General features: G+C 57.9%; 1 protein-coding gene across 11 annotated transcripts; it reads left to right on the forward strand.

Moving 5' to 3' along the window:
* The first annotated feature begins 678 nt into the window (after positions 1 to 678).
* On the forward strand, positions 679 to 16,071 carry Ehmt2 (euchromatic histone lysine methyltransferase 2). 11 transcript variants are annotated; one of them, XM_063239148.1, is made up of 28 exons: positions 684 to 766; positions 1,413 to 1,479; positions 1,577 to 1,783; positions 1,868 to 2,124; positions 6,065 to 6,149; positions 6,231 to 6,268; positions 6,391 to 6,546; positions 8,079 to 8,216; positions 8,288 to 8,402; positions 8,556 to 8,657; positions 8,848 to 8,996; positions 9,083 to 9,226; positions 9,308 to 9,543; positions 9,637 to 9,819; positions 9,919 to 10,001; positions 10,272 to 10,378; positions 10,482 to 10,604; positions 10,690 to 10,791; positions 11,446 to 11,550; positions 11,641 to 11,795; positions 11,888 to 12,055; positions 12,960 to 13,104; positions 13,322 to 13,399; positions 13,677 to 13,792; positions 13,867 to 13,953; positions 14,630 to 14,708; positions 14,833 to 15,008; positions 15,625 to 16,071. In XM_063239148.1, the coding sequence occupies exons 1-28, from the start codon at positions 725 to 727 to the stop codon at positions 15,803 to 15,805; spliced, it is 3,624 nt and encodes a 1,207-aa protein (XP_063095218.1). In that variant the 5' UTR covers positions 684 to 724; the 3' UTR covers positions 15,806 to 16,071. The 11 variants fall into 11 exon arrangements, with proteins under 11 accessions (XP_063095215.1, XP_063095217.1, XP_063095219.1 ...); XM_063239145.1 differs by having other exon boundaries at positions 679 to 766; positions 1,574 to 1,783; positions 11,446 to 11,795; XM_063239147.1 differs by having other exon boundaries at positions 683 to 766; positions 11,446 to 11,795.
* Positions 16,072 to 16,205: the final 134 nt, after the last annotated feature.

Raw genomic sequence — 16,205 nt, forward strand, 5'->3', positions numbered from 1 at the left:
AAACTTTGAGGGAGCTAGGGTTCCTAGGGGCGGCTTTCCTGACAACACTGCGTCAGCGCTGCTTATCCTGCCGTCTTCCTTACCACTGTCAGCAGGGCTGCTGCCCACGGAGCGGCTGACCGCTGATGGACCGCTGATGAAGTGTTTAGCTAAAAAAAAAAATCACTACGGTGTCACCAAAAAGATGTCACTGGAGCCGCTGGGCTTACCTGGATCTCTAGCGCTCGTGCGCAAACAAAAGACATTTAGCCCCACGTTTTCAAAAGAGGACGCGGCTGGGTGGGGGGATGGTGCCGCAAGCTAGATTACAGGTGTCCCCGTGGCCCCTTCTTTGCTCGTTAGAGAGGCGAGGCCAGCACCAAAGCCAGGCCTTATCAGCAGGCCCAAGAACTAGAAAGAAAAGCAGCCAAGAGGGCAAAGCCCAGAAGCGCCAGGGGGAGCAGCAGCCGAGATCCACGGGGCTCGGGAGCCGCGCTGTTCACCTAGACCCAGACGGGGACAGAGGAGCCACCCCTGGACCCAGGCAGGTCAGGGCTGGGAAAAACGGGAATCCCCCTCCCTCACGGCCCCCAGCTCCGGGGAGCCCTGCCGGCGCCGAGACAGCTTTCGGGGAAAATGGCCCGAACGGGCGCGACGGCCCCTTTAAGGCTCCTCCTCGCCCGCCCTGCTCGCCCACGTGACCCGGGGCGGCCGCGCGCCGGCTCAGCCCCCCGCGCAAGCGGCGATGGCGGCGGCGGCGGGAGCTGCAGCGGCGGCGGCCGCCGAGGTGCGGAAGGGGAGGGGGAGAGGCGGGTGCATGCCCGCGCGCGCGCCCGGGGGAAGCGCGCGCCCGTGCAATGCTCCGGGGGTGCAACGGGGCCGGGGGGCCCGGGCGGGACTTGCAGCAATCCAGGGGGCCAGCACCGGGGGCGGATGAGGGGACCAGGGGGTGGGAGGTGGGGGGAGTGGGCGCGGAGGCGCGCGTGCCGCTGCCCGCTGCCCCTGAGTGGGCGTCGGGCGCCGGGGCCCCGGGAGCACGCGCGAGGGGCACGAGGGGCCGCCCGCCGGGCTGGGGGGCAGCGGGCTCCGGAGGGGTTGGTGCCCGGGGTCCCCGCGGCCTGGGGGACAAAGGGGGAGCGGCGCGTGCAGCCGGGAGGAGGGGGCGGGGCCGGGGCGCGGAGGCCCCGCCCCCGCCCCCTCCTCTCCTATCGGCCCCGGAGATGCGGGGTCTCCCGCGAGGGCGGGGGCTGATGCGGGCCAGGGGGAGGGGACGTGCGGCCCCTCAGGGCAGCCGCGGCCGGGGCCGTGGCGGCCCCCACCGAGGGAGAGGTAGGCCCCGGAGCCTGCTGTCCCTTCCCAGGGCCCAGGCGTCCTGGGCGCCCCAGCTCCCCGCCGGGCTGACCAGCGCGCCTGTCCCCTGTCTGCCCTCTCAGGGGGACGCCCCCGCTGAGATGGGGGCGCTGCTGCTGGAGAAGGAGCCAAGAGGAGGCCACGAGCGAGGTGAGTGCGGCGCAGACGGCCCCGCCGGACTGTCACCTCCCCTGACCCGGATGCGGGAGCCCTGGGCCCTCAACTTTCTCCCTTCCCTCCCTAGCAGTTCCCGGCTCTCTGGGGGACGCCCCTCAGTGCGAGGAGCCCCTGCCCAAGGCCAGCCCCAACTCCCTGGAGCCCGCCGGCCCCTCCTCTCCGGCTTCCGTCACTGTCACCGTGGGCGATGAGCGGGCCGACACCCCTGTGGGGGCCACGCCGATCATCGGGGATGAGCCCGAGAATCTGGAGGGCGATGGGGGCCGAGTCCTGCTGGGTGAGAGGCGGGCCCCTGAGGGTGGGCAGGGATCCCCTCCTGCCGACCTTCTTACCTGGCCTCCTGCCCTCGCCTCTCTCCTAGGCCACGCCACCAAGTCCTTCCCCTCGTCCCCCAGCAAGGGGGGCGCCTGTGCCAGCCGGGCCAAAATGTCAATGACCGGGGCCGCAAAGTCGCCCCCCTCAGTCCAGAGTTTGGCAATGCGGCTGCTGAATATGCCTGGAGCCCAGGGCACCGCAGCCTCGGGGCCTGAACCCCCTCCGGCCACCACGGTCAGTCCGGAGGGGCAGCCCAAGGTCCACCGCGCCCGGAAGACCATGACCAAGCCAGGAAATGGGCAGGTGAGACGGGGCGGGTGGAGCTCTCAAGGATAAACCTCGATGGGCTTTTTCATTTCCTTTTAAAACCAGTTTTAGGCCTTTTCTAACTCGTGTACCAAAGCGCTGCTGGGAGTCAAATATTGGGCTAGCTTTCAGCTGTGAGCAGATGGATCCAGTCTTCCAGAAGTTATATTCTTTGGGTGGGGCACTGAGGGTAGAACAAACCCCTGCTTTTGAGTTAACCGTATTTAGCTGATCGTGGGGGAGAAGAGCGTTCACTTTTCTGTTCTACCTCCAAGCGGGTCCTAAAGGAACTTTCTCCCTCCTTCTCGGCACCTTTTTGTGGCAAGGAGGGTCAGGGAAATGTTAGAGGTGGGTATGAAAAACCCTCAGAATCCCAGAAGCCATAGAGACAAGCTTTGGAGGCCTCCTTGTATTGCTTTTTCTGGGTGTGGTTTGAGTGGCTTGTGTCTTGAGATTTTTTTTTCCAGTGTGGGTGGGAGTTGAACTCAAAGCCTCTCACAGGCTAGGCCGGTGATCTATCGCTGAGCTAGAGCCTCCATTTTTTTTTCCTCTTTTGGTACTGGATATCGAACTCACAACCTTGTGCTTTCCAGGCAGGCGCTTGTGCTGCTGAGCTAACTCCCCAGCCCAGCATGCAGCCTTTTTAATTTAATTTATTATTATTATTATTATTATTATTATTACTATTATTATTATTATTTTGGTGCTAGGCCCAATCTTGCATTTGCCAGGCAGGTGCTTACACCATTGAGCTAAACCCCCAGCTCTTAATTTTATTTTTGAGTCAGAGTCCTGTTAAGTTGTACAGGTAGGTCTCAACATTATGATCCTCCTGCCTCACCCTCCTAAGTAACTGGTAATATAGGATGTGCCGGGGCTGGGGATTTAGCTCAGCGGCATAAGCAGGCAGTCGTGAGTTCAATCCCTGGTACCGATAAAAAGGAAAAAGACAAAAAAAAAAAAAAATATATATATATATATATATGTATGTATGTATATTTTAAAATATATAAAAAATATATATTTTAATATATATATATTAAAAATATATATTTTAAAATATATAAAAAATATACATATATATATATATATATATATATATATATATGATGTGCCTCCAAGCTCTACTTTTATTTTTTTCTCTATTTGGTTTTTTTTGGGGGGGGGTGTATTAGAATACATACAAAACATCATCTAAAACATTTTTAAGGCTTGGCATGGTGGTACATTTTTGTAATCCCAGCATTCAGGAGGCTGAGACAGGAGGATCGTTGGAAGTTTGAGACCAGCTTGGGCTACAAAGTGAGCCCGAGGCCAGCCTGACCTGCATAGCAAGACCCTGTCTCGATAAATAAATAAATAAATCAAACTTTTTAAGTGTAAAGGTCAGTGGTGTTAAGAATTTGGTAATATGCAATCATTAGTCTTTATAACTCTTCATTTTGCAAAACTTGAACCCTGTATCTGTTAAAGACTCAGTCCCTAACTCACCTTCCCCTGGCTCCTGTTGGCTTTCCTTTTTCTAGGAATGTGATTACTCTAACTGCCTTGTATTTAATTGCATGGTTTTTGTCTTTTTGTGACTGCCTTATTGTTGTTTACTTTATGTCCTCAACGTTTCTTTCTGTTGCTATGTAGGTCAGAATTCTTCCTTTCTAAAACTAGTAATACTCCATTTATCCATTTATGTACAGTCACCTTTTACTATCCAAGGAGGAATTGATAATAGGGCCCTTCTAGATACAAAAATCTAGTGGTATTAAAATTCCTTACAAGCTGGGCATGGTGGTGCATGCCTATATCTCAGCACTCGGGAGGCTGAGGCAGGAGGATCAATGTGAGTTTGAGGTCAGCCTGGCCTACAGAGTGAGTTCAAAGCTAGCCTAAACTACGTAGTGAGACCCTGTCTCAAGAAACAAAAAAAATAAGGATTTACCCCAGTGGCACAGTGCCTACCTGGCAAGTGTGAGGTCCTGAGTTTGAGTCCCAATGCCCTCCAAAAAAGAGTCCCTTAGATGGAATTGCCTAGATTAGCAAAAAAAAAAAAAAAAAATCTATATATGAACTGGGCATAGCCGTACACTCCTGTAATCCTAGCAGCTGAGGCAGAACGATTACAAGTTCAAGTGTAGCCTAGGCAACCTAGTGAGGCCCTATCTCAAGATAAAGAATGAAAAAAGGCTGGGGATGTAGCACAGTGAGGCAGCTCTGGGTTTAATCCTTAGTACCATAAAAAAAAATGCATAAATGCATATATTTTCCTGTGTACATCTTTATTGTCTACAATAGTAAACAACATGCTATGTAATTGGCTTTAATGCTATGTTATTTAGGAAATAATGAAGAAGAAAAGTCTACTCATATTAGGTACAGACAGGAGCCGGGCGTGGTGGCTCCCACCTGTAATCCCAGCACTCGGGAGGCTGAGGCAGGAGGATTATTGTGAGTTCGAGACCAGCCTGGGCTACAAAGTAAGCTCAAGGCCAGCCTGAACTGCATAGCAAGATCCTATCTCAAAAAGACAAAAAAAAAAAAAAAGTCATATTAGGTACAGACAGTCTTTTTTTTTTTTTTCTTTTTTCTTTTTTTTTCAGTACCAGGGATCAAACTCAGAACCTCAAGCTTGCCAGGCAGCTTATGCCACTGAGCTAAATCCCCAGCCCACAGACATAGTCTTTTAAAAACATTTCTTTTGAATCAATCTGTGGCAATGAAGAAGCACATTTTGCTGTTTGTTCAGCTGCCAGGGACTCTGGGTTATTTCCACACGTCAGGGGTTGTGAAACGCTGCCATGCAGGTGGGTGTGCAGAGAGCCTTGGAGCTTGGGAAGGGTCCGCCCTGTGTGCTTGAAGCACTCTGTGGGCCTCGGGCCTGAGACATGCTCCGTCTTCCTGCACCCCTGGGGAAGAGCAGTATGATAAAAATGATTTGTGAGCGTGATGGGTTCCAGAAATGTGTATCATCCAAAGAATTTGTATTTCAAAGTGAATTTCCGTATAAGAATCAGTGGAAACCTCAGATGATTCATTCCACAACTCAGAAACAGTCATATTATAACGATTAATAAGAAATTAAAATTTTAAAGGGGTTAATCTGTGGTTACCTTTGCAAACCTTCGTGACTGGTGTGAGGGAGATGAGACGGGGACTGTTGTGTAGCGTGACTTTCACTGTCACCAGCAGACTCACTGGTACTGGCTCAAGGAAATCTCTTTTCCTGCCATTCCTTTTTTTCTGTGCGTGTGTGTGCGTGTGCGCGTGTGTGGTACTGGGGATTGAACTCAGGGCCTTGTCCCTCTGAGGGAAGTGCTCTACCACCGAGCTAGGAGCTACACCCTAGCACCTTTCCTGCACCTTTAGCCAGCATTCTATCTAGGGACACTTGCTTCCTTCTGCCTCCTCTTGAGGATTTTGCAGAGATGTGACCTTGTGCTGTGAAGCAGACACGTGGCTCAGACTGCTGCAGCCTCACGTGGGTGGTGTTTTTCCTCAGGGTGTTTTACATCTCCCTAGTCTCACGTGAAGAGAGGGATTTTTTGGCCTTTTTCTCCTCCTCTGCAGACAGGATCTCCCCTATCATCTCCTGCTGTTGGGAGAGAATCACCCACAATCCCACAGCTGGAGAGAAAGAGAAACCATTGGCTTGGTTGTGATCATGTGACATTTGACATCGCGTACTAGGCCTATTGCTAGACTTCTGCTCTTTTAAGTTAACACTGACTAGAAACATTCGCTCATCCGGCGGAACTAGTTGCTTCTAGCCCAAGGTTTCAGTATTGTTATTGCCGCCGTCTGACTTGTGGAGCTCAGGGTGGCATTTTGAGATGTGGCTCACCCAGCCCCCCCTACCTTGGGCTCCAGGCTTACCCAGGCAAAGCTGGAGCTGCTCGCCAACCTAGATGAGACCTGACCGCCTTTGTGTTCCCTCTCGCTGCAGCCCCCGGTCCCTGAGAAGCGGCCCCCGGAAGTGCAGCATTTCCGAATGAGCGATGACATGCACCCCCTGGGGAAGGTGACTTCTGGTCAGTCCGTGCCCTGCCCCCAGTCTGTGTGGTCTGTCCTGGGGCCGAGGACCAGGGCCTCACCCCTGCCCTCCCTTCTAGATGTGGCCAAGAGGAGGAAGCTGAACGGCGGTGGCCTGGTGAGCAGCGTGGCAGGGGCAGGACCTCTCCATGGGGGGGGGGGGGGCTGTGTCCGTCCTCAGCACACCTGGGGGCTGATGGGGGCGGCCCAGCAGCCTCAAGTTCGCCGATCTTTTTCTAGTCGGAGGAGTTGGGTTCTGCCCGGGGTTCTGGAGGAGTGACCCTGGACAAAGGGGATCCCAGGCCCCTGGAGGAGTGGGAGGCGGCGGTGGGGGATGACTTCAGTCTCTACTATGACTCCTACTCCGTGGACGAGCGTGTGGACTCCGACAGCAAGGTGAGGCCCGGGGCCCCTTTCCCATCTTTCCTGTCCCCCGTTTGCTTTCCGTCCTCCCCCCCCCCTTTTTTCTGGTACTGAGGATGGAACCCCGGGCCTCCTGCCTGCTAGGCAGGCACTCTCCCACTGAGCTGCACCCCACCCTTCCTTGCTTTCCCTTTTATCCCACGTGAACAGACACTTACCCACTGCCTGGGCCATGGGCAGTGGTGGCCAGCAAGGGCTCCTTCTGCGCCATCCTTGCTGCTTCCTCCAGGCCAAGGAGGGCACCACCCTGTACCACCTCTGCGGCTCATGTCCTGCTAGCTGGCTTCCACCCTCGCTCGTTTGAGCTTGTGCCTCCCATGTTCACGTGCACAGTGTAAGGTGTAGTCTTCCTGGAAACTTCCAAGGAGACGCACAAGAGGATCCTGGTTGTCAGCCAGCACACAACCACTCGCCAGCCTCCCACAGCGTGCACTCTGGCTGGGCCCTGTCATGGGAATCCCAGGGGTCACAGCTTCATGGGGAGAGATTTCCGTCTGTGCCTCTAATCATAAGGCCTCTTTTTGTCACTGAACATCACTCATCACTGCATGACTGCTTTCCCTAAAGAAAGCTTGCAGCAATTCCTTCTCACCATCGAGTGTCCTGTCGGGCTTCCCAGTGCCGTGGTTTCATAAATAGGCATTTGGTGCTATCCGTACAAGACCCCTCTTTTTTTTTTTTTTTTTTTTTTTTTTTTGTCTTTTGGAGGCAGGGTCTCACTGTGCAGTTTAGGCTGGCCACGGGCTTACTTTGTAGCCCAGGCTGGTCTCATACTTGCAACGATCCTCCTGCCTCAGCCTCCCAAATCCTGGGATTACAGGAGTGTGCCACCATGCTTGGCTTGGATATCTTTTAATACACAGATTTCCTCATCTTTTAACAAAAAAGAAAGAAAGCAAAAGTCTTCATCCTCACCTTTTATTTGTGGAAGAGACCCAGCCAGGTGACTGGCCAAGGGCTTAGGGACCCCACATCTCTCCCCCTGACACTCACCGCTCAGGAGCCCAGGAAATGACGGTCCCATGTGCCACAGCTCAGCATGCACTGAGACTTTCCCATCACATCATGCCCTGAGGCACCTGGTCGTTTGTCTCTCTGGTGACATCCACAATGCTGAGTGAGTCTGGAGGACACCGGGCTGGTCTCTTCACCACGGGGCTTCCTGTCGTGTTTTTCACAGAGGTCTGTTCTTGTCCGCTTGTGAGCTTCACAGAAACAGCACCATGTTCCATTACCAGGACCCAGAGACCCGAGCATCTCTTTTGTGGCCACGCAGTGCTCGTGCCCAAGTCTCCACCCTCCCTCCCTCCGTCCCTCCTCCCCTGCCCACACGCATCTTTCTGGGGAGCCGTCCCTGGGCAGGCAGGGGCAGTGTGGCCGCTTTCTTCATCTTGCCTGTTTGTATCCCTCTGGATTTGTGCCCCGCTGCCTCAGCCAGGATCTCTCCCAGAGAGACCCATGCCTGCAGGTTGCCGTCTCCCCAGCTGCATTTTCCTCTCTCCCAGTCTGAAGTCGAAGCCCTGGCTGAGCAACTGAGTGAAGAGGAGGAAGAGGAGGAGGAAGAGGAGGAAGAGGAAGAAGAAGAGGAGGAGGAAGAAGAGGAGGAGGAGGAAGATGAGGAGTCAGGCAACCAGTCAGATAGGGTAAGGGGAGGCTGGCCTCTCGGGGGTCGGGGGGCCTGCAGCCAGGCCCCCTCACTCTCCCTCCTCCACAGAGTGGCTCCAGCGGCCGGCGCAAGGCCAAGAAGAAATGGCGAAAAGACAGCCCGTGGGTAAAACCATCTCGGAAACGGCGGAAGCGGGAACCTCCACGGGCCAAGGAGCCTCGAGGTGAGGGGGCTTCTGGGCTGGGGTCCCCTGCTCCGTCCCCTCCCGGCCCCCAGAGGCACGCACGAGTACACAGCTCACGCATGTGCACCCGCATGGACCCACGCGCCCCGGCACCATGAGCTCCCGCTCTCACTCTCTCTGTCTCTGTGTCAGGAGTGAATGGTGTGGGCGCCTCAGGCCCCAGTGAGTACATGGAGGTCCCTCTGGGGTCCCTGGAGCTGCCCAGCGAGGGGACCCTCTCCCCCAACCACGCTGGTAAATGCCCATTGCTGGGAGAGAGCCACTAGGGGGCGCCCACTGGGCCGGCGGGAAAGGGGCTGGGGAGGAGGGACCTCGGCCAGGCTTTGGGGTTCTGGAGCGTGGAGGGAGAGGCAGAGTGGGAGCAGAGGACCCTCTCGGCAGGGGCGGGTCAGGGCCTCCCTCAGCTGCCCCTCCTCTGTCCAAGGGGTGTCCAATGACACGTCCTCCCTGGAGACCGAGCGTGGCTTCGAGGAGCTACCCCTGTGCAGCTGCCGCATGGAGGCGCCCAAGATCGACCGCATCAGCGAGAGGGCTGGGCACAAGTGCATGGCCACCGAGAGCGTGGATGGCGAGGTGGGTCTGGGGCGGTCAGGCAGGGGCGGGAAGTGCAGCCCCAGGACCAGACTTCATACTCCCGCTCGTGTCCTCACCACCCCCAGCTGTCCGGCTGCAACGCGGCCATCCTCAAGCGGGAGACCATGCGCCCATCCAGCCGTGTGGCACTCATGGTGCTATGTGAGACCCACCGTGCCCGCATGGTCAAGCACCACTGCTGCCCTGGCTGCGGCTACTTCTGCACAGCGGTGAGCGGCAGCAGAGCACTGGTGGGTGGCCTGCCCACTCCTGGGAGGCGTCCGAGTCTGACCATGTCCTACCCTACCCAGGGCACCTTCCTGGAGTGCCACCCAGACTTCCGCGTCGCCCACCGCTTCCACAGGGCCTGTGTGTCCCAGCTCAATGGCATGGTCTTCTGTCCCCACTGTGGGGAGGATGCTTCGGAGGCCCAGGAGGTGACCATTCCCCGGGGTGACGGGGGCACCCCTCCGGCTGGCACTGCAGCCCCTGCACCCCCACCCCTGGCTCAGGATGCGCCAGGGAGAGCAGATACCTCCCAGCCCAGGTACCAGCCTTGCCTGCCTGCCTACGCTGCTGCCCTCCTGTGTCCTGTCCTGTCCTGTCTCTGTGCCCCAGACATCGGCACTTTCTCCTGCAGCGCCCGGATGCGCGGGCACGGGGAGCCCCGGCGGCCACCTTGTGATCCCCTGGCGGACACCATCGACAGCTCAGGACCCTCCCTGACCTTGCCCAACGGGGGCTGCCTCTCAGCCGTGGGGCTTCCGCTGGGGCCGGGCCGTGAAGCCCTGGAGAAGGCCCTGGTTATCCAGGAGTCGGAGAGGTGAGGGGCGCTGCTCTCGGGAGGCTCCAGGACGGCAGCAAGGATCGGGGGCCGTGGTAGGAGCTCGGTGCTGAGCAGCCCTGCTCCCACTCCCCGCAGGCGAAAGAAGCTGCGTTTCCACCCGCGGCAGCTGTACCTGTCTGTGAAGCAGGGGGAGCTGCAGAAGGTGATCCTGATGCTGTGTAAGTAAGGGGCCTCTCACTTGCCCAGCACAGGGACAGGGTCCAGGCCCCAAGGATGCACCCCTCCCCCCTGGCCCTGCATGGGATCGCGAGGTGGGGGGGACCTGCTGGGGTGCAGAGGCCTGGGCTGCCGGGCTCTAAGCTCGGGCTCCCAACTCAATGGAGAGCAGAGCTGGCCAGCAGGAGGCTTAAAGGAGCCTTCCAGGGAGAAGTGTGGCCTGCCTGCTCATCGCCTGTCCCCGCCTCCCGGTGCGGCGGGCCCTCCCACAGTGGACAACTTGGACCCCAACTTCCAGAGCGACCAGCAGAGCAAGCGCACCCCGCTGCACGCAGCCGCCCAAAAGGGCTCAGTGGAGATCTGCCACGTGCTGCTGCAGGTCAGGCATTGGACTCTAAGCCCCGCCCACTCATGGCCACGCCCACTCATGGCCCAATCTGGCCACGCCTTCCCTGGTGCCAATTGCGTGCCCGCCCCTGCAGGCAGGAGCCAACATCAACGCTGTGGACAAGCAGCAGCGGACACCGCTGATGGAGGCTGTGGTGAACAACCACTTGGAGGTGGCGCGTTACATGGTGCAGCGAGGCGGCTGCGTCTACAGTAAGGTACGGCGCGTGTGCCAGGGCTCTGGGAGTCGGAAAGGTGGGGGCCCAGCCGGGGACCCCTGCCAGCCACGCCTGTCTTCTTCAGGAGGAGGATGGCTCCACCTGCCTCCACCACGCAGCCAAAATCGGCGACTTGGAGATGGTCAGCCTACTGCTCAGCACGGGGCAGGTGGATGTCAACGCCCAGGTCAGTGGCCTGCGTCCCCTCCCTATATGGCCTTGCGTCCCTTTGTCTGCTCTCTGGCTGTCCCTCGGCGCCAGGGCTCTCCATCTCATCTCCATTTCTCTCTGCACCTATGCTCCTGTTCTCTGTGTCACCCTTGATCTTACTTTATTTTTTTGGTATTGGGGATCGCACTCATGACTCTGTACTTGCCTGGCAAGCGCTGAGCTGCTGACCTAAATCCCGGCCCTCTGTTAGGCTGTAGAATAATGGGCTGAGCTCCTGCCTTGGTCTCCAAGAGCCATGAGGGTCTGGCATGGCTTGGCTGACCCTCTTTCCCATCTTGGAGTGCCTGCCCTCTGTCTAGGGATGCCCCCAAGGTCACGTCCTGCGGCCTCTGACTTGTCAGCACCATCTCCTGCCATCATGCTCAGGTTCTGAGAGCTTCAGTTCGGGGTTGCGGTGCTCCTGGGCCAGGCCTGCCCCTGGGCTTCAGCGTGGGCCGATGCAAGAGACATTTGAGCAGGAGAAAAGCACTGAGTGTCAGGCACTGTTGTTCCCGGGCTGGGGATGAGGAAACTGAGGCCGAGGCGGAGCAGAGTAGGATTTGCACTCAGGCTCTTGACTGGAACCTTTGAGGAGCGGGTGCCCCTGCCTCACCCTTTGCCTCCCCCACAGGACAGTGGGGGGTGGACGCCCATCATCTGGGCCGCAGAGCACAAGCACATCGATGTCATCCGCATGCTGCTGACCCGGGGCGCCGACGTCACCCTCACCGACAATGTGAGCCCGCGCAGGCCACCAGGGGAGGGGATAGGGCAGAGTGCAAGTGGGGTTGGCTGGGGTTCGCTCACGGGCCCTTTCGGCCCACAGGAAGAGAACATCTGCCTGCACTGGGCCTCCTTCACCGGCAGTGCCGCCATCGCCGAGGTCCTGCTGAACGCGCGCTGTGATCTGCATGCGGTCAACTACCATGGGGACACACCCCTGCACATTGCAGCCAGGGAGAGCTACCACGATTGTGTGCTGTGAGCCCCACACCCCGCCCACATATGCACACGCCCACGGGCTCCCTGCCCGCCCACCCCACACCCAAACTACCCGCTCTCTGCCCTCCCAGGCTGTTCCTGTCCCGCGGAGCCAACCCGGAGCTGCGCAACAAGGAGGGGGACACAGCATGGGACCTGACCCCGGAGCGCTCCGATGTGTGGTTTGCACTCCAGCTCAACCGCAAGCTGCGGCTCGGGGTGGGAAACCGGGCCATCCGCACAGAGAAGATCATCTGCCGGTGAGCCCAGGGCCCAAGTCCTTGTGCCGTTGCCACCCCCTCCCCAGCCCCTGGGCCCCCGTGGCTGCCGGGTCCTGTATTTGTGGTTCACAAATACAGGCGATAAAGCAGACATCTGGCTACACTGGAATTTCAGATGAAAGCCAGACAGTAACACCAGTGCAGCCACTCAGGAGGCTGAGGCAGGAGGACTGTCTTTCAACATCAGTCTCAGCACAATCGTAGAACCGTCTCAAACAAAAACTACATATTTTTTTAGTATGAAATATCCCTGCCAGGGATTTAGCTCAGCATAAGCACCTGTGTTGCAAGTGCACAGACATGAGTTCGAGCCCCGGTACAAAAAAAGAAAACAAAATATCCTATGTGCTGGCTCATGCTTGTTAATCCCGGCCACTCGAGGCTGAGGCAGGAGGATCAAAAATTTGAGGCCAGCCTAGGCGACTTAGCCAGACCACACCTCAGAATGAAGTGAACACGAGCAGGGGAATCGTTGAGCGCTAGAGCTCTTGCCTTAGTGTACATGAGGCCTGGGTCATCTCCTGACCACAAAAAAAGTACCGTGCAATAATTGGGACAAAATTATGCTAAAGTGGGGGCTGGGGATTTAGCTCAGCGGCATAAGCCCCTGCCTTGCAAGCAGGCAGTCGTGAGTTCGATCCCTGGTACCGATAAAAAGGAAAAAGACAAAAAAAAAAAGAAAAGAAAAGGTAAAGTGTTATTTCTTAGTGACATGAAAGTCAGCTTTGAGCATATCGCGTTTTACTGGGTATCCTTACTCCTCATAACCCGCTGAACCCCCAAGTGTCAGTTTTCCTGCCCTCAGAGCCCCCCCCTCCCTGCCACACCTAAGGGAGCCCCTCATCCGTGTGCCAGCCCAGGCCCCATCTCTCCTGTGCTGTAGGGATGTGGCCAGGGGCTACGAGAACGTGCCCATCCCCTGCGTGAATGGTGTGGACGGGGAGCCCTGCCCCGAGGATTATAAGTACATCTCGGAGAACTGCGAGACGTCCACCATGAACATTGACCGCAACATCACCCACCTGCAGGTGCGGGGCACTGGTGGGCTTTGGGGCCCGACCACCTGGGAAGGGGACCTGTCCTGGGCCACAAGAAGATAGTCATAGCCTGCCTGGGTGACTCTGGGCACATAGGGCTTCCCTCAGCCTGGGACCATCACCAGCCCTGTCCTAAAATGTGGGTCCCAGGGAGGGATCGGGGTGTGGCCAGGCCACCCTTCGGGTGCTGACTCCACTCCTGCCGCAGCACTGCACGTGCGTGGACGACTGCTCCAGCTCCAACTGCCTGTGCGGCCAGCTCAGCATCCGGTGCTGGTATGACAAGGTGGGTGCCCACCACCCCTGGCCTGGCCGCCCTATGCAACTGCCACCTCCCTAGACCCTGCCAGCTGCCACCTGCCTGGGTGATGGCAGGGCGGGGCCGAGGCCTGGGCCTCTTCCCAGGCGTATGCAAATCAGGCTCCTGGCCTGAGTGTTTCCTGGTCTCTGGCCTCGGAGCTATGGGCCCAGGCTCTGGGGTCAGCGCTGGACTTCCTGCGGCATCTTGGGGGTCCTGGGCCCCACACAGAAGCCACCACCCTCCCCCTGCGCACCCCATCCAGGATGGGCGGTTGCTGCAGGAGTTCAACAAGATCGAGCCCCCGCTGATCTTCGAGTGTAACCAGGCCTGCTCCTGCTGGAGGAACTGCAAGAACCGCGTGGTGCAGAGTGGCATCAAGTGAGGCCCCGGCCCGCCCCCCCCCTCCCAGCTCCCCCAGCCCAGCACCCAGGGTCTCCCTCTCTCCGCCCTAGGGTGCGACTGCAGCTCTACCGCACAGCCAAGATGGGCTGGGGTGTCCGTGCCCTGCAGACCATCCCCCAGGGCACCTTCATCTGCGAGTGAGTTGGGTGCAGTGCGTCGCAGGCTCCCACCCCCCCCACCCGCTGGGCCCCCAGTTCACAAATCTGTGGGCACCTCTTTCCCTTGAGGAGCCTATCCGGTTCCTGGCCAGTGCTGTCCTTGGTTGGTATCCCGGCTGGTGTCCCCTTGCTTCCTGCTGGGCTGCTTCCATACCCGCTGCCTGCTGCCGGAGCCTGCCCTTGCCCCGCTCTCACTCCCACCTCATCTGTCTTTCTGACCTGGTTCTCCGGGCATTTGCCCACTCCTGTCAGCCCGCCTGGCCCCCACTGCCACCCCCACCTGTGCCCAGGCCATCCATGCCCACTGCCACCAGCTGCTCTTCCACCCAGGCCGAACCCTTTCCTGCCCCTGCAAGCCAAGTCTTCGTCACACCGTGGCCAGTCTAAAGCCAAGCGCACTTCCCTTCCCTGCCAGTGCCAGGTTCCAGGCCACAGTGACTCTGTGTTCCAGGTCCAGGCCCTGCTTTTGAGCCACCCCCCTGCACCTCTCATTTTCGCCACCCATCTGGGGCACCTGTGTTGGTCCCCAATCTGTGAAGTTCCTAGCAGGGAGGCAACTGAGGGTTGGGAGAGGATTTGGGAACTGGGAGACCTGTCTCAAGCCCACGACCCTGCAACCCTGCTGGCCCCAGAACCACCTGCTCCCACCCAACAGGTACGTCGGGGAGCTGATCTCCGATGCCGAGGCTGACGTGAGAGAGGATGACTCTTACCTCTTTGACTTGGACAACAAGGTGAGTGGGTGCCCTGCTGCCCCTCCACCCAGACAGACAGCAGGTGGGTGGATGCTCCGGGGAGGAGGGCTGGGGTCGGTGCACAGGGCTGCCCCTGCGAGAGAGTGAAGAGCACCTCCCCCAGGATGGAGAGGTCTACTGCATCGATGCCCGTTACTACGGCAACATCAGCCGCTTCATCAACCACCTGTGCGACCCCAACATCATCCCTGTCCGGGTCTTCATGCTGCACCAGGACCTGCGGTTTCCACGTATTGCCTTCTTCAGCTCCCGAGACATCCGCACTGGGGAGGAGCTGGGGTGAGGCACTGTCACCAGGCAGGACTCGAGGGCCCTGCAGGCCTGGAGACCTGGGGCGGGGGACCCCAGGAGCTGCTCAGACCTCAGTGTGTGATGGTGCCTCGCAGGACCTGCTCACCCGTTTATGCCAAAGCTGGCAATTTTTTGAATGTTTGCATGAAATTCATATGTGTTATCTAGAAAAATTGAAGGAACAAGAACTTGAAGAAAAATGTTATGATTTGTTTTGTTTTTGTTTGTTTGTTTTTCTTTTTGTTATCGAGGATCCAGCTCATGACCTCGCATTTACCAGGCAGGCGCTTTTGCCGCTGAGCTAGATCCCTGGCCCTTGAGGAAAATTTTTATTCTGTTCCACTGTAATATGCTGTTCCAGAAATGGAACACTCAACATAAAAGGCTCTAGCCAGAGTCCTGGGGGTCACTGAGATTGGGACTCATGAGGCTCAGGAGGGGGCCCAGGAGCCCACATTTCTAGTAAGTCCCAAGGTGAGACCGAGGCTGCAGGACCACGGAACACACAGGCCTAGGTCCTTGCAGGGAGCAGGGTCCACGGGGTCTTTGGGGGTGAACTTGGGCAACTGAGTCCAAATCCCACCTGCACCTCTGCCCTTGACAGCTTCGACTACGGCGACCGATTCTGGGACATCAAGAGCAAGTACTTCACCTGCCAGTGTGGCTCGGAGAAGTGCAAGCACTCAGCAGAGGCCATCGCGCTGGAGCAGAGCCGCCTGGCCCGTCTGGACCCGCACCCTGAGCTGCTGCCGGAGCTCGGCCCCCTGCCCCCTGTCAACACCTGAGCATGGACCACTCTGGCCCTGGGCCACCAGGCCACCAGCTCCCTGCTTGGTGCTCACACCACCACCTCCTCCCCCGCAGCCCTTCACACATTCCCGCCGGCTCTGCAGGCCCTGGAGGTCTGTCAGCCCTGTCCCTGGAGCCGGCTTCTCACTACAGCCTGACTGCGGAGCCGGCCACAACCTTCACTGACGATGGATGAATTGAAGTTGTGCCTCTGTGCCAACTGGATGGCTTTTTCCTCAGTAAAAGTCCGTTTCGTAATAAACTGCCTGCGTGATTTTTGTGGGGCAGTGAGGAAGCACACAGGGCTGGAGGGGTGGAGGCTATGGGAAGCCACCGGTGGGTGGGGTGGTTGCATGGGGTGGGCCTCGGGGACAGACAGAAGAGGTGGCACTGAAT

This window comes from Cavia porcellus, unplaced genomic scaffold (assembly GCF_034190915.1).
Source record: "Cavia porcellus strain 051 isolate PalLab524CR breed Dunkin Hartley unplaced genomic scaffold, mCavPor4.1 scaffold_28, whole genome shotgun sequence".
Lineage (NCBI taxonomy): Eukaryota > Metazoa > Chordata > Mammalia > Rodentia > Caviidae > Cavia > Cavia porcellus.

Coding starts and splice junctions, on each gene's coding strand:
- Ehmt2 (XM_023566623.2), top strand. CDS start 837: ATGCTCCGGGGGTGCAACGGGGCCGGGGGGCCCGGGCGGGACTTGCAG. Junction 2,125..6,064: donor CCAAGCCAGGAAATGGGCAG/GTGAGACGGGGC, acceptor CTCTCGCTGCAG/CCCCCGGTCCCTGAGAAGCG. Junction 13,954..14,629: donor CAGGGCACCTTCATCTGCGA/GTGAGTTGGGTG, acceptor CCCACCCAACAG/GTACGTCGGGGAGCTGATCT.